This window comes from Actinia tenebrosa, unplaced genomic scaffold, assembly GCF_029948245.1.
Source record: "Actinia tenebrosa isolate PJP-AT-01 unplaced genomic scaffold, QUT_ActTen_1.0 PGA_scaffold0__85_contigs__length_37466705, whole genome shotgun sequence".
NCBI classification, from domain to species: domain Eukaryota; kingdom Metazoa; phylum Cnidaria; class Anthozoa; order Actiniaria; family Actiniidae; genus Actinia; species Actinia tenebrosa.
Genome location: NW_028292569.1, coordinates 28,997,419 through 29,022,885, shown reverse-complemented (window position 1 = coordinate 29,022,885; position 25,467 = coordinate 28,997,419). Strand labels below are relative to the sequence as shown.

Here is a 25,467-nt window from a genome sequence, read left to right as displayed (position 1 = left end):
GTTTAGTTAAACTATGCTTTCATTAGGAAAAAAATTGAGAAACTAGAAACCTACAATGTAATGAAACTTTATAGAATATTGTCAGAGCAAGATAAAGGATAGCTTACATGCATCATTTCACCAAATATAGTGCAGTGTTCGTAGATAGTTTTCCAAACCTGTTTAGTTAAACCACTTTAAAAGATGTTTAAGCCTTGGTGGGAATGGGGTATAAGATTCTTTGTTTCATGTTATCCATAGAGCGTTTTCACGTGACGTCACAAAGGCCATCATGGGGTACCAAAACAATACATTTTCTATCCTCCGGGAATTGAGCTCTATTTTTATGCAAATACTGTGCAGAAAGTTTCTATTGTTTATGGCTGCCTTCTTACGTGAGTGAAAACGCTCTATATCCATGTTTCTTCTCATGTGCAACCCATAAACAAAGAAATGATACTCTAGGGAATGACACGTGGTATGAAATGGGAAACAGTGGATAAGGTTTACCTTTACCAGTGAGAGACTGGGTCGAGTCCCCAACATTGTTTTTAAAACTAGCTACCACTTTTTCTTTTGATTTTAGCATCGTGTTCATATTGGTAATTCACTAAACATTTAGCATCTTACTGATGTTACATTACTTACACGATGTTACAGGATTTTAGAGTGTTGTGTCTTTCTGAAATGATACGGATATATATTATTGCTGCTCAACTATCAATATCGAATGAACTACTGCGACGAAGCAGCGCCACCTTGCCAGGGGGCCAAACAAACAAAGATGGCAAAAAATATAAAGAGTTTCGTTTTATTCTTGTGGTGAGCTGTTAATATCAGTCGACGTCATTATCGTAATAAAGCTTTACCTGCCCCATGGACGCCCCAAAATGCCTTGTGATACAAGATGGCGGCCGAATCGTGGAAGTAGTTATGTTGACAACAAATGATTATTTAATGTAGAGTGGTTTCCAGCTTCTCAAGTGTTCCCTCAGCATCCCAAGTGTTCAGATCAGAGGGTCAGAATAATGGAAAACTGTTTTATATCATCTCTTTTATGAAATAATAAACACACAAATTAACCAAAACTGCCGTTTTATTTTTCGTATGAATGTGCAAATTAGGAGCGCTCGGAAAAAAATAAATGACGTAAGCATTTTAGACAATCTCCTCCAGTGGCAACTGATTTGACCAATAAGAGCGCGTTAGAACTCTTAGTTTTAATATAATACCCATATGCAGTAAAATTACCTAACACTTTTTACCGCACTGCTCGGCTGCCGTGCAACGTACTTTTCCACTTTCGAAAAAAATTAATGCTTTTATTCCTTTTTAATTTCTATTTACATCATTTTGTCAAAAATATTGTCTTGACGTGTTACCTATAATATTCTATGCCTAATATGTTCACTGAATTGGAGCATTTGCTAAAGTTTATTAGTCTCCACCAATAAAAACTGATTAGCTTGATAAATGACAGGGTATATTGAAAATCCTCGCCAAGAATTTTCTTATTCAGTGCATAAGAAGTAATGCAAGCTACAACTTTGGTTTTCCTATTGTTAAACTTCTTTGGGAAGTCTGTTGCCAATGAAGGGTAAGTCGTAAACTAATTGAAATAACACAATTGCACCTGCCATATTAGATGAGTATTGCTAGCTCTACAACTAAATATATATGGCCAGGGCATTGACAATTTAACGATATATATACATATCCGTTTGTGTGCTATTTTTATTGAAAAAATTAAAAGTAAACTGACAAGGATCAATTCAGCTCCAAACATGCTAAAAAGCCTAATTACGTATTCTAGAACACCTTGCTAACAAATTTGAGAAACTATCATGTTGAGAAATTATTGAAATCGCTTACCTTCATCAGTATATAGTGACAAGAGAATATGGATATTCTCTTGATACTAATGTATAGTACATCCCAAATGTGTCAAAGTTTTAGGGATTTGGTGTATATAGATATTTCCTTACCTAAGTTTCTAAGTGATCATGGAAGGGGTAAGCAAAACAGAGCTTGGCTCCAAATTAGAAGAGCATCTTAACAAAAATTATATAATAACAACGAAAAACGAATAATGATAAACTCTAAGTTTAAGAAATGAAATGCCCGAGGTCTTGAATATACGGACCGAGGCCGTTAGGCCGAGGCCCGTTTTCAAGACCGAGGGCACAGATTTTCCTATCCGGACCGATAATTGGACGGTAAATAACTTATTTATTTTTTTCCCATATGTTTTTTACTTGTTTTTGTAACCGTTTTGTGTTGTTGTTTAGCGGTAAAGGACACCGGACCGCGATCGCGATCGCGGGCAGATACTGACAAAATAATGCCCTTTCTAACAGCCAATCAGAACGCACGATATTTAAGGATACCGGACCGGAAAAAAATAAATCATTTGATTTTTCTTCTTCTTCTTTTTCTTGTAAAAATTCCATATCCATATCGATCTGGCAATTGGGACCCCTAAACATTTGATATTACTTAAAGAATAGCTATGCGTATTGATTCGTAGATTAAAGAATTCATAGCACCAACGTATAGTAAGCCAACTATCGAAACAACTATTTCCTTGCAAAGGAATAATAGTCAAATTTTGTTCCACAAACAACAAGAAAAATACGCTAATTCCAATGAAACAACAAGGTTTGCAACAATTTTTTCAAATTTAAATCTTAAATTTTCACACAACAGTATGTAAAAACTTAGAAAGTATCCAATGATATTTCTATGATCCGAATTTTAAGTTTCGATAGCTAAATTTTTGAGCTTGTGGAAAGCTGCAACGGTAATTAGGTTTTCAATACGATGCAACTGATAGACTTTATTAGGTTCCCAATATGGGATTTTCATACCTAATTTACATTATAATCAATTACAAAAATACATGAATAAAGATATAATAAGATATGTAATGAAAGTGAGAAATCTAATCAAAGACTAAGTACTAAGGACTACGAGTGTGACCAACGTTCAAGATAGTGAGACTTTGCAAAATTTGTGATTTCACTAGGGAGGGAATTCCAAACAGAAACCTCTCTAAAAGAAGAATTTTGGGCCTTAGTAATGCGGGATATCAAGATCATTGCTGTTTCTGGTGTTATATTGATGTATGCTAGAGTGTTTCCTGAACAAGCTGTTGAGATAATCAGGCGCAAGATTATTCATGGTTTAACTAGGAGAAACAGTACGAACACCATAAAATCACCATGAACAATTCCGTTACGAGAGTTGAAATCTGCAAAATATTGTTACGATAGGGAGAATTCAGAGAAACAGGGTATTTTATAATGCCATAACCAGCCAGGCGCCTATATGAGTTTAATATCAAAATTCGTCTCTTTTGAATTCAAGGACTTTTTTAAACTAACAAAACCGAAGTTTAGTTAATTAAATTTAGACAGTTTCCGCTAACTTTCTGCCGGATTTGTTCACCAAAGCTTTTTTCTTCAGTATTCATACTTTTTTAGAATAGAATGCTATGCAATAAACTTACGCCAAAATACTTCTTTCAACTGTTTTGTACGCCACTTATTAATAATTTAGTATTGGTTTCCCAAATATAATTAATAAGTGGGCCTACGCTTAGTATCAATGGTTACAAATTACAAAAAGCAGCTTGCAATATTGAACCAGAAATAAATGAGATACAAGCTATCTAAAATAACTATTAAAAAATTAACCACGATATATAGCTAGCATATACATCCTCACAATAAGAAAGTTTTTTTTAAACTTGAATGCAACGCTCTAAAAATCATAACTCTTTAATATTTATACCGAGCATATTTCATCGTGTGCATATGCTCACATGGAGGAAAGGGCAGAAAAACGGTTTTTGGCCTTTCGTCATAAGGACAGCTTTACGTATTTAAGCTCAATATTTTGTAAACACGTTCTCTTGGAGCCAAATAGCAAAATATCATATGCGAACAAAATTTATTGAATGCGTATTTGAGATATAAAGCCGAATACTTTGAGAGAGGTGATATTTTGATCAGCAAAAAAACTGACATTTTCGTGAATACGAATATAAGTAGCCTTTACTCTAATTCGACAAAATTTTGTCACAAGTTTCGAGCAGCTGTGACACAAATGAAACGCTAAAACATTTGGAGTATTAAACTCAGTTAAATGAAAAAAATCAGTGAAAGTAGCGGGCTTCTCGTTTTTCTGCCCTGTCCACATTGGATGACCTAATATCTTATAACAATTCTAAGGATACGAAATAAATTAATACATTTTTTATAGAGATATATACTGATAACAAAATTAAACTCGTAAGGATAACAACCTTGGTAACTTTATAGAGCTAATAGATAGAGTATGCACAATAAATCCTTACCTTCTTAAATGTATACATCGTTGATGGTAATGATGATCATCATTTTTGTTGCTGTTGCTACTACTATTGCTATGTCGTTGCATAATGTTACTGTTGCCACTGCTGCAGCTGTCGTTGTTGTTGTTGTTTCTCCTGCTATTATTGTAGCTTCTGTATTATGTTTTCGTTGTGATTGTTGCTTCTGTTTCTTCTGTTGATGCTGATGTCACTGCTGATTGTTGTGGTTCATGCAGTCCTTGCCATGCAGTATCTGCTGCTGTTGTTGTTGTTGCTTCTGCTGTTATTGTATGTTTTCGTCGTGATTAATTGTTACTTCTGTTTCTTCTGTTGATGTTGATGATGCTAGTGATGATGCTACTGCTGCTGTTCAGTCCCTGCTATACAGAAGTTTTTAGTTCCTTCATGATGTTGTGGTCGAGGTCGTTGCTGTTGCTGCTACTTTTGTTGTCGTTGTTGTTGTTGCTGTTGTTGTTGCTTCATTACAAATACATTCCTGCATGGTGTTGTGGTTTGCTGCTGCTTGTTGTTAATATTATTGATGTGATTGTTGCTACTGGTGTAGATTATATTGTTCATTTCCCTAATTTGATTGCCATTTTTATAGGAATTTCAAGAAAGAATACCAATTATTGTACGTCTTAGAGACAGACAATGTTACCGAGATTATTAAAAGTATATTCATTGGATATGATAAAAACCAAAGACCTTACCATAAAGGTAGGAATATATATAGGTTATGGTTATTAGCTTACTATAAGAGTGGCTTACAACAATCTATAGTTGTACAAAAATAATACACGAAAAGAAATAAACATTTCTAAAATTAATGGTACAAAATAAATGAATTGAAAAGAATGAAATTTGGATAAAGGGTAAAAATGGCGGGAGACAGACTAGAGAGGACAAAATATTGAATTTGGCAAACAAATTGTAAAAAACTGTTAAATTTTGTAATGTCTACTATAAAAATTCTTTCTTGCGTGTTGCTTAAACTAGTAATGAGTAAACTACGCGTTGAGTCGGTGTATGAAGCATAGATGGTGGATAATATAACTTAGCTGAACACTACATAATAAAAAGCCGAGGGTTCAGACGAAGGACTAAAGCCCGAAGTCAGTTCAGTATACCCTTTTCAGATGCTAAACTTACTTGCATTTCTTTCGTTTTCTCACTGGACTCTGAAGATGACTTCCGCTCAGGTTGTCGAAGCGTCAATCATCACCAAGAACAGTCTTTTTCAAGACTACACTCACCCGGACGATCAAACTTCACAACAACTTCAACACCTGGGTTCAAAACATTTACCCTTTTATTAATTGTATTATACACGTGCAATTACCTTTTTTCTCTTTTTTCTTTTTCTTTTGCAGTTAAGCCATTGAATATTGCAGTTTCATTAGGAGTTAACTCTGTAAGCCATATTTCTGAAGAAAACATGGTGAGTCTTTTAGTTTTTCACTCAAATTCTGGGGAAAAAGACACACTGAAAATGTAACTAACAACTTGTCTTTCCACGGGTTGCAAGTTTTTGGTTTCTCCCTAGGGTGACGTAATAACCCTGTGAGTTATCTAACTTAAGGCCCTCAAAAAAAAATAAATTACCAAACACCAGTAAATCTAAAATGGTTTTATTTGTAAACCACGACGCGTCTACGAATTTCCCACCGAACTTCTGGGCATGCGCAGTGCGTTTTTTACGTGCGTGCTGAGTGGTTCTAGAAAGACTTCATTTATTTACCATAATATTGTTGCACGATCACAGGAGTTCCAAGCAGATGTATATTTTCGGCAATATTGGCATGAGCCAAGGTTAGCATACGGAAAGGACAACACATCAATCATCCTTCAAGGTGATGCTATCGACAAAATGTGGCTCCCAGACACCTATATTGCCAATGCAAGAACATCATCTGTGGAAAAAAGAACCAGGACTGCAATTCTAACTGCAAATGGTTCTATCTTTTACACGTTCAAGTAAGTATATTCTGTTTCATTAAAAGTTAATTAATTAGTCATACCGAGGTTGAGGGGAAAAACTGGGTCGAGTTGGCATTGCGAGACTTTTTTAGGTTTGAAATAGACACTAACTTGGAAATATTCCCCTAAAACCGTCCCACAATGCACTACAATGTCAAGTAGACCCACTTTTTTCTTCACCCTCGGAATGGTTAAAACGTATTAAATGAACGATCAAATAATCCGATCGATCGATAGACTCAAGCGACCCCAAACCATCCAAGCACGCTGGGAAAGAAACAATGAGACAGGCGAACAAATAAAACTGAGGACAACAAACAAACAACCAATACTTACGTAAATGATTCTATAAGAAACATATTTCAGGTCAACGTATATTGTATTGTCGGAAATGAACTTCCTGAATTACCCAATGGACGAACAGATACTTAAAGTACAAATCTACAGCTGTGAGTAACAAAGAAACTGTGGTCGCTAACGTAATGTTGATTTTTATATATTTACGTTAAAGCAAGAGAAAATGAACTAAGAGAAGGAATCTCTGGTATTCATGCTTGTAACCATTAGGCACCGTTTGATGCTATTTTTAGAATCACTTTTGCCAAGGTTTGTTTTGGTGCACGCGCATACTGCGCGTTCTCTACGCTGTTTGCTTTTGTTAAAAAAAAAGAAAACGTGAGCAAATAGAGTAGAGCGCGCGCAGTATGCTCGTACAGAGAGAAAAAAAGATCAAATAAATGATTCTTAAAATAGCATCAGAGTGCTCATGATGAAGCGCAGGGATTCCTTTTCTTAGTTAATATTATCTTGTGTTAAACTTATTGTTTTAGGTACCGTTATTGTTTTTGTGATCATGGTTAATTTGTTGCAGTTTTTATTGGGTAATTGTGGTTGTGATTGGTGATGTTTTTATTAATTTTTGGGTGTGATTGTTGTTAATAAAATTTTTGATATTATATCGTTGTTGATGTACTGTTTAATAAACGAGCAGGAGTGTTTTATCGGGTTTAAAACACGAGGCGTAGCCGAGTGGTTTTAGACCCGATAAAACACGATCTGCGAGTTTATTAAACGGCTTAAAAAACTCATGATGTAAGTTCTCATACTGTACCCAATTCTTTACGAAATGAACCAAGTTTGATGGAGAAAAATCCAAGTTAAAGTTTATGCAAATGAAGACAAATCTATATTAGATATAAAACCTCCTTCACGGTCACGGTTTCTATTGTGTTTCCTTCATGAATTATTAATGAGTTTTTTAAGTGTTTATTGTTGCTAGTTCTGTTGTTGCAGTAGTAGTGGTGGGGAAGTAAAAGTGCTTTTACTTGCCCGGTAATAAAATAGTAAGCATGATACAAAGTTATAGACATATTGATTCCATTATTCTCTTTTGTTTTGATTTGACTGTTTCTTTCAATTTTATTTTTTCCGGCGAAGTAAATTCACTCTATGTAATTGGTATCGTTATTATCATTGTTAGATTAAGTTCAAACCTCAAATTCCACATGAGCTTTAAGTGACACTGTGTAGACAAACTAACCGGGACCACTTGAACAAAAATTAAGATAAAAAAGACTTTAGCCAATCAGGAGAGAACAAAATCAGTATCATATTAACCTGAGCCAATCACAGTCACTCATTCCAAAGGTTGTTGATAACAGCTAGGTTTTCTCAGATATCTAGGCTTCGTTGCTTGCTCCTGATTGGTTCAAGTTGGACTGCTCAAGTTTGATTCCTTTGTTTTCAATCTGTGTCGCGATTTCTTCAATCTTCGAATGATAAGATGGTCTTCTCACTTATGTCATAGTAGTAAAAAGATATAACTAGCTAAAAACTAGTGTGAGCTGCGTCGGTGTTTCTAATGAAACAGTAATGATGAAAAGGTAAATTATACACCGTGAAAAGATGAAAAAACTTACTGACGTTTCGGACGCTAGTCCTTCGTCGGAGTAAAAGAGAAAGAAGTGGTAGAAAGGAGTGTATATATGATAGAATAAGACAAAAGAAACCAATGAGAGCAAGGTAGGCAAGTTCAACCGTTTGTATTCGGCGTTAGCCTTTTTGGTATTTCTGATATTTACAATGGTGACAATATACTAGATGCTGTATTACAGCCATTCTCAATCACACGCGCCCTCTAGTGATTGTTTCTGTAGCGACGAGGAAGGTTTTGGTGGACGTCAATCACAAGGTGTTTCCATAACATTGTCGGAAAACACAAAGCTATAAGGGCACGTGACTATAGAATGTCATGGAAACGCCTTGATTGACGTCCACCAAAAGCTTCTTCGTCGCAACAGAAACAATCGCTAAAGGGCGCGTGTGATTGAGAATGGCTGTAAATGATTTTTTCCAGATGCCTATGATTCTGACAAAATACTATTGGAATGGAAAAGTGGGTTGTTTCTGAACACAGAACTGGCAGGATTCATAAGCGAGCAAGTTATCATGAATGAAGAGAAATATGAATTTATCACAGGTCAAATAAAAATCTACATACATAGAGGCTTTGCCATCACGTAATGACAGCCATGAAAGGAGGCAGTACAATTGAATCCGCTCTAAACTGGTTTACACGAGAAACAATTCGATTTCGCTGTGGAATAATGCTCTACTTTTGTGTCCCTTTCATGGCAGTCATCACGGTATGGTGCAAAGCCTGTACATACTAGTAATACAAAGCTTATACCACTTATAATATCTACACAGGAGCCTTTAAGCGAATGTGTATCGACCACATGAAAAAGGGCGTGTCCCTTAATTTAAGATACCTTAGTTCATCACTTATAGAAGACAACAATGCTTACATTAGAAAGAGTATATCCAAATTAGTGTAGTAACATTACACCAAAATTTCAGTATAGTAACATGAAATGATAAAAAGCTACAGCTGTCTGAAATTATAAAGGTTTGTATGGAAACAACAACCAAGGGCCTACCAGCATTCTAAATGCTTATAACTCTTCAGGGATTTAATACATGACAACAGCACTTTCCGAAATTACTAATTTTGGCATGGTCTTTCTTGTAATGAAAATATATTTTTGAAATCATTAACTGTTCGAGGTGCTCGATCCCAGTCTTCGGCTTTCCTGCATTCGGATTGGCTGTATTTTCCATGGTGTGGGATGAAGGAGAGTATCGATGGAGGAACGGATCCCTTCTTATTGGATATTTAGTTGACCTGGATTCGTTAATGAACTAAGTGAAAGTATTGAAGAATAATCATTGGTAGGTAAGCTTAACGGGAACAAATCCTCAATAAAAGTCTCGATAAAGACTTATTAGATGCCTCTGATAAGTACTATATTAAAAAACAATCATGTATATTGGATAGAAATGTAGGCAGATTCCATGCAGGTGTTTGGGCAGACTTATTCGTTTTATGTTTTAAATTTCAACATCTATAAAATTGATTTCTGGAGTGACAAGGTTTGATTATTTCATTTGGTACTTAGGCACCTTCAGCTCCCTTTCTTTCCAGTTCAAGATCCGTCGTCGGCTTGGCTACTTCATTTTGCAATTCTACTTCCCCTGTATTCTATGCGCGGTTGTATCATGGCTGCCATTCTGGATGGATCGTTACGAAATTGGTGACCGTATGTCCCTGGGTATCACTACCTTGTTAACAGCAATGTTCTTGTCCCAGTACATCAATAGTGCCATGCCTCAAGTCAGTTACATCAAAGCTGCTGATGAGTTTCTCTTGGCTTCGTTTATATTTATTTTGTTGGCTTTGATGGAGAGTGTCCTAGTCTATAATGTACGAGGGGACGTAAGAACCAAGAACATGAAACAGAGACAAATGTCTAGGCGTGAAGATAAACGACAGGTAATACGTTAACAAAACTCAAATCAAACATCCTAGCATTCTTCCTTCTATAAACCCTTGCAGGTGACATCCAAGGGGCCAATTTGGAGGACATAACAAAAGAATTTCATCTCCTGAAAATTGGAAACCTATTATTTTGACCTCCAAATAGATCTCCATTCAAAGTGCTGCAAGGGGTTTATGTATCAGTTTTTGACGTCCTTCGTTCTTTTCTAGCTTCCTCCTTCTTCGCACGACTTTTATTCCTCCCATCTCTCCATTCTTCCTGTTTTACTTGTTTCGTTGTTGTAGGTTTGTTATTTGTTTGTTTGTTTTCGTTGTTTTTTGTTTTGTTTCGTTTTTGTTTTTTGCTTGGTGTTAATCAGATTGCTTTTTTCTTTTGAAGCCTTACTATCAATCCTTCAGATTCGTTTTTTTCTTTGTCTGTTCGCGATTGTCTGCCCTTTTGTTAATCGATCTTTTTTTGCATCCATTTGTTTGTATCTAACATTCTGTAAGTTTGTTCTTTTTTTCTTCCTTCCTTTTTCATTTTTTCCTTCCAACCCCACCGCCCTATCTTTACGCTTGTGCTCCCCAATCATAGAGAAAACTTCGCCTTTTGTTTATTTCCTTAACATAGGAGGAAATATTCGTAAAGGAAGACTGTCCCTATACTATCACAGACGTTTTCCAAGAAGGATTCAAAATGACAGATGTGCAACCAGAGAAGACCCAAAATCATTCTGACCAGCAGCCCAAAATTGTGCAGTCAAAAGCACGTGATTTAGGTCATGGTGTCGACAAGCTGTCACGCATTATATTTCCAACCAGCTATGTCCTTTTCGTGGCATACTACTTCGGACGATACTTGCTTTTTTAATAAACTCGTTAAAACGGATCAACGGCTTTCATAACACGACATGCTAAACATCCTCAGTAATTTTCAATAAACTCGTTTAAAACTGTAAAAAATAGTAATAATATACAAATATGTAGTCAGTTTACTTAACTATATATGACTAAAAATATCTTCAGATTTTACGCGAAAAAGTAGTAAAATACAAAACTGTAGTAAAACTATATACAAATATCTAGCTATTTTACTTGGAAAGTTTCTTTAAACGAAACACTATCTTCTAATTCTCTCGATTTTTAAATATATTTAATTTATCTAACTGTTTTACTTGTGTTTTTTTATTTATTAATTATTATTTATAGATTATTTATTGTCTTGTTGACTAGTTTACTTTTCAAAAGTAATATATATACTACACGCTAAAATAGTATATACAACTATTTGCCTTTTTGGGCGCAAGAAAAGCACAATTTCGACATGGGCTCAGTGATTATGAAATGTTGGCAAAAACAAACAGATTAATAATTGCGATTGCTTTTCGTTTTCTCGTAGCCTCAATTTTGATCTCAGTTTTTGACCGCAATATTGAAAATAAGTTACTGAAGATCTAAAATTGTTTTAAAAAAAGGTTACTATTTTAATGTAAGGGGAGGGGGTGGGGTTAATGCCAAGTGTACATCGTGCTTGTGAAAGGGCAGGATAGACATCATATGCTCGATGCTGACCTAGAGGAACGCATGCTCAGAAGACGAGTCTGACTTTGGCAAAGTCCTTCGTCTGCGTATTGTATTAGTCGCGCGCTGAATAAGCACAGGCAGCCCAACCAGCATCGCACGACTTCGACCGGCGCTCGCTTTTTTTCACTTACTTACTTCACTCGTGATTCTATAAGTATCAGAGAGGTCAGCATGGAGTAAGTCTAAAGACGAGTTCGTGATTTGCGTACGCGCGCCAACTTTCGCCTAAGGATCCTCTACAGAAGGTGATGATGCTTTTTCTATAGATAGCTTTGTGGTATAATTAGCAAGCTCTGCCTCAGCCTTTGTTCTCTTTAAATACCTCAAAGCTTCAAACAACTTTTCAACTGTACCATTATTAGACGATGTCATCCACTTTCTAAGCATCTGACTAACCTGTTCAACACCTGAATAATTCTGACTGCATTCTTTGCTAACATCTAAATAATTGCCGAGTTTTGATCCATAATACCCAATGTTTCTGGCCACGATATCAATGATTTTATCTTGGACTTCATGCTCCAAGTCTCTTAGAGGTGATGTAACTAGATCATGACCTGAAATCAGTTCCAACAAAGTAACATTAATTCAGAAAAAAATGCCATAACATTTTAACATTTTTCTTGAGTGCGCGCGCGCTCTAGAGCCGATGACTTAGGCATTGCACAATAACTTGCACAATAACTTGCAAAAGAGAAATTTTGTCCTCAAAAATTGAAATATTGAAACTGAATAAAAAAAACTCAAAAACTGTAAGGTGAAATTTCTTCAAATTTGGCATATGGCTTTGGTTTATGTTTTCGAAAACTTAAGGAAAAAAATGCGAATTTCTGTAATTTTTATTAATTCACTAATTTCACTGATTTACTTTTTTTCGTCGAATACAAGATTACAATACAAAGTTTGAATTTTCTGGTTTTTAAAAAAAATTGCGGTTTGTTCCTGAGTTATGATTTTTTAAATAAAAATTTTTCATGGCATAATAAGGGTTCTGATGTTGTCATTTTTGTAGGTCATTTTTTCGGGTTCATTGTGATCTTTGGAAGGGCGCCAGGACAGACGGATTGGGTTTTAGATGTATGTGTGATTGTTTCAGTTTTTCGTAGATTTCTAATTGAATTGATATATGTTTGTTTCTAAATGGATACTAAATAGTGTTCACTTATCTTTAAAAATAAACGTCCTTTCCAACCAACGGTCTTTCTGGTTTGAATCAGCCGTACGATATGAATATATTTACCACGTCCACCAACGGTCTTTCTGGTTTGAATCAGCCGTACGCTCTGAGTATTTACCGCTGCACTATCCGTGCCAAGCAGCGCCGGCGTCGCTTCGTTAGCGATTACTCACCTTTAATAAGTTAATCAAATTTACCTTCAGTACAGTAAAATCTACAGTAAAATCTATTTTACTGTGCTGAAGGTAAATTTGATTAACTTATTAAAGGTGAGTAATCGCTAACGAAGCGGCGCCGGCGCTGCTTGGCACTGATAGTGCCGCGGTAAATACTCAGAGCGTACGTACAGCTGATTCAAACCAGAAAGACCGTTGGTGGACGTGGTAAATATATTCATATCGTATAACTGATTCAAACCAGAAAGACTGTTGGTTGGAAAGGACGTTTATTTTAAAGATGAGTGAACACTATTTAGTATCCATTTAGAAACAAGCATATATCAATTCAATTAGAAATCTACGAATAACTGAAACAATCACACATATTCAAAATCCAATCCGTCTGTCCTGGCGCCCTTGATCTTTGGTTTAAAGTGCACATGAACCCTTCGACAATACTTTCAGTACTGATTCTACATAAAGTAAATAGTTGAATGGTAAAATATTTCTTGATTTGAGTGATGCGTTTCTAAGTTATGAAGGTTTATACTTCCAATATGCTAATGAGTGTGACGTCTATTAAGGCTTAATCAAATATACAAAATCGAACTGGTTCATAGATACAGTATTTAAGAAGCATCATTATTTTACTCATGGTTTACATGAAAGCTATTTACAATTTTTATTTTCAAAATGGCCAGCATTTAGTATTATTAGTTACAACAAAAACACTCAAATACCTTACCTGACGTCATCATCATTAACATATTGGAAGTATAAACCTTAATAACTTAAAGACGCATCACTCAAATCAAGAAATATTTTACCAATCAACTATTTACTTTATGCAGAACCAGTACTGAATGTATTGTCAAAGGGTTCATTTGCACTTTAAGGCACATAACACTTTCCACGTTTTCCCTAGACCCAGTCTAACTGCAATGTACCTCTGAGGTCCCGCGTTCGAATCGCTTCCTCCGGTTTTTCCTCCCTCGTCTAAAACCAACCCTAACTAATTCAAACTGGTTAGAGCTGTGCTGCGGGGTCATACATGGACTGTATAGCGGCTGCCAGAGGCGCCTTCACATGCTTTCAGTTCGACCACGTTGAGCTGCGCCACCATCGTACTTCGCGGAGGTGATAAGCGATCGAAACTTATTATATACAAACAACCCGTACATAGATAAATCATACATTGTGATGGATCCAATGCGCATGTGGCCGCCATTGATTTTTAGAAATGGATTCTAAGGGAATGTGCGATAGTATGATGGAGTTAAGGCGTGTTCGCGTTACATGGCCTATAAACTTGCACGTATTAAGTGTATGTATATCTATTTATAAAAACATGCCATACTTTCTTACTATAGTATCGTATCATTATATCGTATATATCATAGATTATTTCATAGATTATCAAAGATTTTTATTGATGATGATTAGACCTTTTCTGAGATGGTGAACATGGTGCATTGTGGTCTAGCTTCGGCACAAACATCTTTTGTTCATCATGCCTTATATGGTCTTGTTTGTACCGGAGCTAGACCACAATGCATCCTCTTTATCGAACTCAGAAAAGGCCTTTGTACAGTTTAACGCGTAATAGACCAGTTTCGAATTACAGACTCATTTGCACAGGGTTAGCCTCGTATCAGTGTTTAAATATTCACAAATACCAACGGTAAAGTAAAGAATGCACAACTTAAACAATACTTTGAAACTCGACGGGCCTTGACTTAAACACGTGGATATTGTGCACAAACTCGAGGCTAACCCTGTGCAAATGAGTCTGTAATCAAGAAACACAGCGGTAATTTGGAATTCGAAACGGGTCTATTCAGTCGTAAGACTGCGATGTGTTAAATTTTGAAATAAACGATTTATCTTGTATTTAAGTGACCTACCTTCCTTCAGATAATGAGATATGTGTTTCGCACCTTCAAATGCGCTTAAACCGTTGACCAAATCTTTAAAGCAGTCGTCTTTTCTTGGTAAGGACGAATAGAACTTTATTGCATTCCATTCGCCCAAACTGATTTCCACTTTCAGATGCGTTTTCATTTTTCCTGCGATATCTTCTGGGGATTCCTTCAAAACGTCCGAGGAAATCCCAAAGTACTCTATAAAGACCTGGATATATTTAAAATCATAATATTAATTAATAAAGGTCCAAGTCGTTTGATGTTACAGTATATTTGGCTTGATCGGAAACAAAAAACTTCCTTTGACAGCTAGATTAAACTCATCATACAGCATTCTCCAATAAACCGTTTGCATGGTGGTGTCATTACTGCCAAAAACAAAATGGTTTGCAATGGCCTATTTGGGAAACGTCAGAATGTATTATCTTTATCACAAATCATCATCATTCAACGTCATCATCATCAATCATCGTCATCATTATTGTCAACAACGTCAAATGATCATGATCATATCCTTCTCTATCGACAAAATCATAATCAACAACATTATAAACATCATTATCATCATCATCAACATCAGTAACATCATCATCATCATTATCACCAACATCATCATCATCACCATCATCACCAACATCATCATCACCATCAACATCATCATCACCATCAACATCATCGTTATTTGATGAAAAATAGATAAATAAGTAAGAGTTAATTACCTCGAACGTCGGCAATAAGCCATATACATCCCGAGGGCCGCAGGCCCGAGGCATGTATAGGCTTATTGCCGACGTTCGAGGTAATGAAATATTTTATTTTATTTATCAATTGAGAAGGTTTTCTATCAAATGTTGCTCATTATAAATGCGAGGTCTATATATAGTTATTAACCGGGTCAATAACTAACTATATATTGACCTCGCATTTATATTGAGGGTTATAACAAAAATAAAGCCTTGTGAATAACAAATTAAACCGTGTCAATTGAGAAATAAGAGCACTTACCGAAGAATCACCAATGTTGTCTTCTAAGTTTTTGTCCCGTCTTTTCAATCTCAGCAAGCAGAGACGGTTTTCCCGTTGCTTTTTCGGATCGTTATAGTAGCTCAGTTTAATGACATCATTCTCAGCGGTACCACAGAACTGCTTGTTGCATTCTTTGTTCTCACCAAGAAACCTACAAACAATGCAATGACTATTCTAAAATCAGACGTAACACTGAAACACGGGTGGTGTAGCCAGTGAGAGCGCTTGCCTCTCATCAATACGATGCAGATTTCAGTTCCACTTGGGGCTCGGTGTCGTATGTGAAGGAAGGAAAGGTATATTACATACCGTAGAAAGAAATCCTCTGTCCCAGTCTGATAAATCTTCTACCTCAGGATAAGCCTTCTCCTGGCACCTCATGGGCTGATCACCAGTAGAAAAAACCGAACAAGTGAATGACTTTCCTGCAACAACAAACAAAAACGAACTTTTCAACTTTGAAAACAGGCTCGGGACCACCCTTGAATTGTTGTCTTTTCATATTTGGAATCAGCATTAAATTTCACTTTAAAAACATGCAGTTTAAAAAAAGATTTTCCCCCAAAGAGTAGCCAGTCCCCTTAGTGATAATCGACGGGTATCTTGATTAAAGATAGAAGGAAATATTCCTATTGTTGTAATTGTCTTGCCATCAACAAATTAATCCTCACCATAACCTGGAGTGAGATCTTACATATTTACACATTTTCAATCGAATTTCAATCGCGCTTATAAATCTTGACGTAAAAAGGTACATCTTACTATCACCTGTAGCTTCATGCATTCACATGACGATTATCTTGATCGATAATAGAAATATTCCTACTCAGTTAGCCTGCGTTACCAGCGGTCTGCGGTTTTTTTCAGACTGCCGGCAACACAGGCTAGCTCAGTGTCGTTACTGCTTTCACATCGACAAATCCTCACCACAATGAGCTCTTACACATTAACAATCCAATTCCCATCACGGTGTTATGCTACACAATTTCTAAAATGGCTTCCTCATCATGACGTGAAAGTTGCATTCATATGATGACCCTACCCACTTACCTGCCATTTTGTCATCCAGAGCCTCTTGTCCATCAAGTGCCACACAAGTCAGCTTAAACTCAACATCTGGCCACGTTTGTCCGTTTTTCTCATACGCAGCAAAACTAACATCACTTGGGGAATCAAACCAACACCGATAGCAAGAATTGACGCTGTCTTTTACATACTGTAATGGAGCATGAAGGGTATTTAAGGGCCAAAATCTAGAAAAACCGATAGTATTAATAATAAACCAATGAAAATAATAAGGGGGCACAGTCTCGCCCTTGTGACCCAGGTTATGATTACAGGTCATATGAACATGCTTGACTTGTTTATTTTGTCTTTATTGTTTTGTTTTGTTTTTGTTTTTGTTTTTTTCCTCTGGTTGTCCGCACTTAAAATTAGCCTGTGAGGTGGGTAGTGTGTAAATACATAATGTAGCGGTAGTGACTGTGGAGAGCTTGATATGCTTATTATGATATTATAGTCACAAAATATTGGATTCCTCTTTTGTCACAAAGCGTTTCTGAAGAAGTAAAGCAAAATTAGGTAAACATGTAGACTCATGCAATGTTTTTCTGTTACTCATGACAAACGTCGAACTTCACATGAGCCGAACCTAATGACATCAAAAAAGACTCCGCCTTGTCATCCATTATTTCATTTAGGTTCGAGTTATGAGAAATTCGATGCGTGACAACATGACGACGTAACGACACTAAGAAAGTAAGAATAATAGACTAGATAGCAGGAAACAAGGCTCTTACGCTGAAAAATGATCAACGCCGAATTCCATGACGTCGTCATTTATAATAAAATTGGCAACTTCATTCCACTGTCCATTTGATTGGCTATCAAAATCCAAGCGAAGAAGTAGAGGATGACTGCCAGGAGTTTTCGAAGATTGAAATGGAATTTTAATTTTCACATTCTTTGAAAATACAACGCCTTGGAAACCATGGAACAACAAAGCTGAAGAAGCAACAATATTGTCCTCTAATACCATTCTTTTATCGGGCAATACCTATAGTGAATAAAAGGATTGTCAGTGAATTCTTGCAAATAAAAAAGTCTTCAGTACAAATCGGCAATCGACTGCTTATATCGGACAAAAGACACATTTTATATCCTCAATCACTCGACGTTTGCCTTCATATTGTACATATATTTTTCTTTCGGATAATCTAGAACCAAAACATATTGTTTGAAATTCGCTTTTTACACATTTACATATATATAAGCGTGTGTACGGAGAGCCACATCAGATGCTACCAGCAGCTGTGTTCTCTACGAACCCATGCCCTCACATAACAAAAGAGACCCTGGAGGACAATTGCTTCTACAATCAAACAATCGCGAAAGATAATGAACTCGGATGTACCACCAAGTTCGGAGTAAATAAGAGTTGCAGCATTGGATCGTAAGGCCTGAAGAAATGTTGTTGCTGCCTGCTGCTCTAAAACCGCCTAGGGTTCGAGCACACGCGAAGAATGCTAAGACCATATGTTGTGAAATGTAATATACAATAAAAAATATACTAGCCGGAGATAAAGTGCTTATTTTACTTACATTCATGGTTCCTTCCAAGGTATTGTTTACAGCTCCTTCAGGGAACTCAACTGTGATATCATCATATACAGAGGACCTGACAACACATCCTTGAGGAGTGACTTGGAAACTATCGTTGACGAGTCTGGTTACAACTGCTAAAGTTGAGAGCTTTTTCAGGCTCACTTGGAGATAGTGGGGTGTACAGTATTCTGGTGCATGTAAATCTTCTTTGAGCACTAAAACAAGAACAACTGTGTGTAAAAATGATCCTAACAAATCAGTGAAGCAATGTCGATGCATGTTGGAATGCAACATCTTGAAAATGTGAGCTTCGACTGATGATTTGCAATTCCCAAAGAAACAAGACAATGAAGGATGAGCCATATAGAGGCTTTGCACCATCACGTGATGGCAGCCATGACAGGAGGCAGGAACAATTGAATCTGATCTAATCTGGCCTTACATGAGAAAGAATTCAGTTTTCCAGGGAGAAAAAGACTATTGTTGTGCCTCCTGTCATGGCTGCCAACACGTGATGGTGCAAAGCCTCTATATGTGGTATCAAAGGCAGCAAATGAAAAAACTTTTGTTAAATACCACCATGGCGCAGAGATTAGTAACTTGAAAACAAAGGTTAACTTTGCAGTTTTACCTTCAATTTCTTTCCACGATTCATTTACAGTGTCGAAGGCCCTTACGGTTATTTCATAGCCATATTTCTTGACAGGCCCTGAATGCAACAGGGTCACGATGATGGGGTTTCGCAGGTCAACAGACGCTGGGCCCAGTTCCACAATATAGCTAGCCAAACCCTCGGTGAACTTTGCCGGGGAGAGAATGGGGTGAGTGTCGAATACTTTGCATTTGATCTTCGTTGGTTCAGTGACAGTGTTTGGTGGAACATAGATAAAATGTCCATATTTAGAGTGGTTATAGTAGCCCCCATTTTCGTATCTGCGGAACCAACAAAAAAAACATTTGAAGGGTTAATCATTACTTAATAGGTGATGATATGTAATTGTTGATTGACATCCCAGTCATTATTTAGTAGTAGTGTTGCTTTGTTTGACCTCAGTCATAATCTCTTCGCGTAGAGGACAAACTTCTCGAATCGTTTTTGTTTTTGGTTCACTCTCTCCTTTTTTCCTCAATTCTCTGCCATAGACCTTTTCTGAGATAGCGATAATGGTGCATCGTGTTCTAGCTACCGTACAATCATCTTTTGTTCATCATGCCTTATATGGTGTTGTTTGTACCGAAGCTAGACCACAATGGCATCCTGTTTATCGAACTCAGAAAAGGCCTATGGTTCAAGCTCAACGTCGTTTTTCAATAAATAAGAAAACAGACAGTGATTTGCTCTATGCTCCAAGGCATACTAGAATCAAACGTACTAGGATAGTCGAGTTGATTGAGTTACAATCGGACCTACAAAGGAATAAGGCAAACAACCGGTACTTAACATAGGCAGGATTGGGTTGACTGTCCGTTCAGACAGGTAGCGAACCAACCAATCAATCAATTACCCGCTAAAATACAGTGGTAACAGTGTAAGTCACAAAACACAGACTAAACTCATGGACTAGAGTGGTTGAATGACCATCACAAAGTACAGAAGCAATCATCTGATGAGACCGACAGTCCAAACATTTACAGTCAACTCTCGACTTACGGACACCCCGATATTATGGACACTTCGTTATTACGAACAGGAGAAAATTCCCCGGCATATATAATGACCAAAATTAATTCTCGTAATTGCGGATGCTCATTATTACGGACATGAAGTGACAGTCCCGAGGGTGTCCGCTGTAAAGAGAGCTGACTGTATATATAAACTAATTATCATCAGCATACAATAAGTACTCAGATTTTGGTTCTGTGGCCAGATACTTACACATTGATCTCGAATTCAACTGGTCCGCTAACAATCCAAGATTCGTCTTCCTGGCAAACAAAATGATACTAGATCAAACAATATTATATATATATTTAGAAATTACACTCCTAGTCGGTGCTCGTGCTGAGTAAATTTGGATTGGTTATAGTAAAAGATTTGGAATGGGAAACCTGTGGGGCGCATTTCTTGATTGAAACCAAATTTGAAAGAAAAACCACAGACAGTAGACATTTACAAACAATAGCCCACTGAATTCTGAGATATGCTTTGCTTGTCACGCACAAAGGCTTTAATGTGATGCTTCGTAGACTGATACACTCAGTCATTTGTGACAGGAGAAAATAATTAATTAAATCTAGAAAGTAAAACATTTGTGCATGACAAGCAAAGCATATCTAGGATGTGGCTCAAACTTGAACCCAGAGCCTACGTTCAAATTGATAAGCAGTGAGAAACATTTTTCGGTGCCGACCAAGAGGACTGTGGGCTCTGGGTACGAAACGCTCTTGGTCAATTGTCTCGGTACTGACCAATAGGAACGTGGGCTCTGGGTACGAGATTTAAGAAGGCTATTCTACTTCAATTTGATAACGGGTCCAAGATCAATGTTCATGCAAAGTGATTCTATTACAGAAGAGCCAGCGCACGTACACTCCTTGCGACTTGTTTGTTCGTTTGTTTGTTTTTGTTTGCTTGGTTTAGTTTTTTGTTCGTTTTTGTGTTTTGGTTTTTGTTTGTTTGTTTGTTTTTTTTCCCCGAAAATTTCTCTTGAACACTAATGAATACACAACTAACCTTTCCTATCTCTTCGATTTTGATTTCCATTTCCCTCAGTTTGTCTTCTTGGTTCATTTTCTTATACATCTCTGCAAGTCTACCATACAACTTCTTTCTCACGACACTGTGGTCCTCTTCTGGTAGACACTCCTCCATTTTTAACGCTTCTTCGTAGCTTTGCAAAGCTGCTTTAGTATTTTCTTTGAATTCCTGAATGATCCCAGTCAAGTAAAGAATCCTTGCATTTTCTGCCTGTTTCCTTTTCTTGACTCTTTTCAACATTACCTCAAGTCTCTCATACAGCAGATTTCTCACAACACTATGGTTGTCCTCAGGTAAAGTCTCCTCCATTTCAATAGCTTCTTCATAAATTTGTAGGGCTGCTTTTGGGTCGTCTCTCCATTCATGAATGATCCCAATAGCGTACAGAATCCTCACAGTGTCTGGGTGTTTTCCAAGATTCTTTTTTCTGATTTCATAGGACTTCTGTGCATATTCAAGCGCCTCATCATACTTTTTAAGCCCCAAAAGAATATTTGCGAGGTTTCTTTGGAAAATGGCTGTGTGTTCTGTGCCACTCACTTCTAATTCTTCTTGTAATTCAAGTGCCTTCTTCGTCAATTCCTCGGCTTTTTCATATTCTTCTCTTGCCTTTTTCTTTCCTCCTAACAAGCTACTGAGAAAACCCTGCTCATATTTTCTGCCAATCTGGTCATGAACTTGTGAGATTTGATTGTAAAATGTTGGGAACTCCCAGTGTCTGTCACTACCAACGAGTCTCCTTTTCATCTGTATTGCCCTTTGGTAATACCCCAATGCAGCCAGAGGATCATTAAGTTCCATGTAACAATTACCAATGAGATTCAAGCCCCGTGAACTTAAAGTGCTATCTCCCATAAACGTTTCTCTTATCGAAATTGCATCTTTTAAATCTTCAATCCCTTCTTTCAGAAGCCTTGTGCTTTCATTTGACTCTTTGACTAACTTTGTGGCACTATAATACTTGATCTTACCAGAACAGTGTGAATACAAGCTTTTAACTTCGCGTATCTTCTGCTCATGACCTGGTGTTTCCTCAGCTTTCTTGATGCATTTATGTGCCTCTTCTAATGTTTTCGGAGCAAGTTTTCTTCCTTCTGTGTCAGTACACTGTAGTGATTGCCAGCATCTCATCAAGGCACTGGCTAACCAGTTTTCTGTTAAGAAATATCATAAAATCATTAACTAGTTCTCAGAGACTGCTCAAGAGAATGGAAGGTTATGGAAAATTGAAAAACATTTTGCACAAAATTTTACAAAAGGACAAGCTATTGTGGGCTCCAGAGCGAGCAAGGTAAGATGTCCAAGAAGCAAGCAAGATGTCCACAGAAGTATGCTGACTAAGAAAATCACTATTTATTTAAAAATAAACAGAAAGGAATGGAAGGAGGGAGGGAAGAAAGAAAGGGAGTAAATAAGGAAAAGGGATGAATGAATGAAGGATAAAAATTAAAGAGGGAAGGAAGGAAGGAGGGAAAGGAATGAGACAAAGGGAGAGAGGGAGGTACAGTACATGTAAGGATTATCAACCTAGACTCAATCTTCTTGGTTCATGTAGGGGTTGCTTGAGAATGCATACATTTATGTTATAACAGTGCTGTCACAACAACCAGAGTCACTCATTTTTTACGCATTAGCCAACTACAAAGCTGTAAAATTTGATTGAAAAGACCAAAGGCCTGATTTTAAAGATGGTCATGTTACATGTAGCTAGTGTAACACTGCAATGGGGAGATAGATTAGGTCCAGAACTAAGTTTGGACTTGAGACTTTTATTGAAGGGAATTCAAGCCAGAGACTTGACATAAGGGTACCATCGCATGCATATATTTGTATGATGACACTGATTGAGCACAAGTTAATTTGAATAATAATCAGCAACCCATATTTCTAGCTCAGCTACCTAAAATTCAACAACAGAATATAGACACTTCATACCACAAAGGATTGCAAAAATGAATTTACATCAAAGACTAAGATTCTGGTCACTAAACCAAATTCATTCTTGTTACCCTATGTGTACAATAATCATACCCTGTTTTGCAGCCATATCAGCCCATTTAGCAAAAAGATCTCTTCTTTCATCTACTTCTTTTAAAACTTCAAAGAGAATTCCCATCAGTGCAAACTGTTTGTGGTCATCAGTATGAAGCAACAGGTCCAAGGAGTCTTTGTTTTCCTCGGATAAGTCAATAACGAGCTCTAAGTTTGCTCTGTTGATCTCCAGCTTGGAATAAGTTTTGACAAACTCAGTTTCCAAGTTTTTTGCATGTGTGACCATTTTTTCAGAAAAGTGCTTAAAAAACTGTTTCTCTCCTTGTTTGAAGCTGTCGTTGATCCCAGGTCGTGAGCCACAGAGATATTTAATAAAGTCTTTAAATAGGCCATGGGTGTCATACTTCCTCTTTCCATCTACATCCACAACTGCAATCATTTTGTAATTTACTAGCATTTCTAAATCAATCTCTGCATCATGATCAGATTTAATTTCTGTAATTTTCATTGCAGTGGACCAGGAGAAAGGAAGGCGGAGTAAAGAAATCTTTACAGCAACTTCTTTTAAGTGATCACTTGGCAGTGAATCAAATAATGCACTGATACAGGCAAAGTCTCTCGGTACTTTCTGTTCAATCAAAGAGTCCAGTTTTTGTAAGACATCTTTGGCCTCAATAGAAGAACTAAACCTCATGAGCTGTTCTGTCACTTCCAACAAGTAAGGAATATCACGGCAGATTTTAGAAATTTCATTTATGACCTGATCATTCTCTTCTTCTGGAACTTCAAGGACAGCATTTCGCCTTTTCATTATAAACTTCTTGGAGACTTCACTATTCAGTGGTTTAACTTCATATTCAGTAAAATATTTACCTTTTAGTGAAGGTTCATTAATTTCTTCTTGAGAAGTCAGAATAAATTTAAGCAACTTACTTTTGCAGGCCTTTGTTTCAATAACAGATTTTAGTAATCCTGTAAAATCTTTTCTTGACGCTCCTTTTTTATTCAGCAGCTGTTCGACATTGTCAAAAATGACCAAAGTCTTTTTATCCAACTTCTCATTGAGATACTCATAGATCTTATCAACACTAAAATTCCAGCTTTTAACTCCTAACTTCAAAAGGATTTGAACATAGACTGTGTCCATATCTTTGATATCTCTTAAATCAACAGTCAACGTTTCAAATCCTTTAAGTTCTTTAGAAACTTCTTTAGCCAATGTTGTTTTTCCAACGCCTGATTCTCCAAACAAGTTTATGCCGGGAATAATTTTATTTTTTAAGCGTTCCGTAACTTCCTTCACGTCTTTTTCCCTCCCAACAAAATCAGCTTTCCCTTCTGGGAACGAAGAGCTATTCTTTTGAATGATATTCTCGATTTTTTGGGAGACTGAAGTCTTCTTTGCCACGCTTGAGAGTAACCTTGAAGATGATTTGCCATTATCGAAATAACCATGTTTGTGAACCACTTTCAGCGTTTCATTTATGTTTAACCCTTTAGTATCTTCCTGCACAGCTAAGCCTGAACTTAAAGCTTTTAGAAATTCAGCCTTTTCGTTTTCACTCAGCTCATCATCCAGTCCTTTTGCTAAGTTTTCGTATCCTAGTGGAAGGACAACACTGGTCGCCATTTTGAATGGCACAGCGCTGCTGACCAGCAATGAACGCACCACAGCGAGCCCATTATTATATTGTTGGTTATCGTCATCTTGCTGTAGATGTTGTTGTTGTCGTGTTCGTTGCTGTTATTGTTTGTTTGCTGAAATAAGATTTCTTACTGGTGGGGGAAAAAATCTTAAAACGGGCTAAATTCAAAAAATAACCACGCAGAGCGAAAGAAGTGCTATTTCTCAATGATCGGGTAAAATTTCGAGGCTTTATTTCACGTTTCAATGATTTTATTCAAATTTTTGATGAATCTCCATACATTTCCTTATAACAGAACACCACAGAAACCAAGCTTGGGCTACCTGTGGTACAAGCTGTATTATTAGTGCATGCACGTGATGGTATAGTATGAATTATTTATTCAGTTGCGGAGTTAGGGACGTACCCGATTTGAATTTTGATGGGAGGAGTGGAGGGGGGACGAATTTTTGGAGTGCTCGATCTATATCTTTTCCGTTACACAAATTACAAGATTAACAGAACATGTCCCTGCACGATATCTTTTT

General features: G+C 36.8%; 3 protein-coding genes across 4 annotated transcripts; 1 reads left to right on the top strand and 2 right to left on the bottom strand.

Annotated features, from left to right (window-relative positions):
• Positions 1 to 1,303: 1,303 nt before the first annotated feature.
• Positions 1,304 to 11,093, top strand: LOC116307758 (gamma-aminobutyric acid receptor subunit beta-3-like). Of its 2 annotated transcripts, none has more exons than XM_089039217.1 (8): positions 1,304 to 1,576; positions 4,941 to 5,053; positions 5,707 to 5,774; positions 6,099 to 6,310; positions 6,680 to 6,762; positions 8,670 to 8,792; positions 9,772 to 10,145; positions 10,768 to 11,093. In XM_089039217.1, the coding sequence occupies exons 1-8, from the start codon at positions 1,512 to 1,514 to the stop codon at positions 11,002 to 11,004; spliced, it is 1,275 nt and encodes a 424-aa protein (XP_088895343.1). In that variant the 5' UTR covers positions 1,304 to 1,511; the 3' UTR covers positions 11,005 to 11,093. The 2 variants fall into 2 exon arrangements, with proteins under 2 accessions (XP_088895343.1, XP_031573920.2); XM_031718060.2 differs by having other exon boundaries at positions 10,765 to 11,093.
• On the bottom strand, positions 11,080 to 16,143 carry LOC148914024 (uncharacterized). Its single transcript, XM_089039241.1, has 3 exons — positions 15,980 to 16,143; positions 14,957 to 15,182; positions 11,080 to 12,274 (listed from the first exon to the last, which is right to left on the bottom strand). The coding sequence occupies exons 2-3, from the start codon at positions 15,111 to 15,113 to the stop codon at positions 11,943 to 11,945; spliced, it is 489 nt and encodes a 162-aa protein (XP_088895367.1). The 5' UTR covers positions 15,114 to 15,182; positions 15,980 to 16,143; the 3' UTR covers positions 11,080 to 11,942.
• Positions 16,013 to 24,938, bottom strand: LOC116307757 (uncharacterized). The gene is made up of 9 exons (XM_031718059.2): positions 23,334 to 24,938; positions 21,279 to 22,456; positions 20,481 to 20,530; positions 19,236 to 19,537; positions 18,602 to 18,819; positions 17,800 to 18,056; positions 17,051 to 17,253; positions 16,310 to 16,425; positions 16,013 to 16,151 (listed from the first exon to the last, which is right to left on the bottom strand). Exons 1-9 carry the CDS (start codon positions 24,922 to 24,924, stop codon positions 16,140 to 16,142), a joined length of 3,927 nt encoding a protein of 1,308 aa, XP_031573919.2. The 5' UTR covers positions 24,925 to 24,938; the 3' UTR covers positions 16,013 to 16,139.
• Positions 24,939 to 25,467: the final 529 nt, after the last annotated feature.

Bases quoted from the DNA above. Each gene is read 5' to 3' on its own strand.
- LOC116307758 (XM_031718060.2), top strand. From the start codon at position 1,512: ATGCAAGCTACAACTTTGGTTTTCCTATTGTTAAACTTCTTTGGGAAG. The intron at 6,311-6,679 runs GTAAGTATATTC...AACATATTTCAG, and splicing joins TCTATCTTTTACACGTTCAA to GTCAACGTATATTGTATTGT. The intron at 10,146-10,764 runs GTAATACGTTAA...TCCTTAACATAG, and splicing joins GGCGTGAAGATAAACGACAG to GAGGAAATATTCGTAAAGGA.
- LOC148914024 (XM_089039241.1), bottom strand. From the start codon at position 15,113: ATGAAAACGCATCTGAAAGTGGAAATCAGTTTGGGCGAATGGAATGCA. The intron at 12,275-14,956 runs GTAGGTCACTTA...AACTGATTTCAG, and splicing joins ATCTCATTATCTGAAGGAAG to GTCATGATCTAGTTACATCA.
- LOC116307757 (XM_031718059.2), bottom strand. From the start codon at position 24,924: ATGGCGACCAGTGTTGTCCTTCCACTAGGATACGAAAACTTAGCAAAA. The intron at 22,457-23,333 runs GTATGATTATTG...ATTTCTTAACAG, and splicing joins TGATATGGCTGCAAAACAGG to AAAACTGGTTAGCCAGTGCC. The intron at 18,057-18,601 runs GTAAGTAAAATA...TATTCACTATAG, and splicing joins CCTTGGAAGGAACCATGAAT to GTATTGCCCGATAAAAGAAT.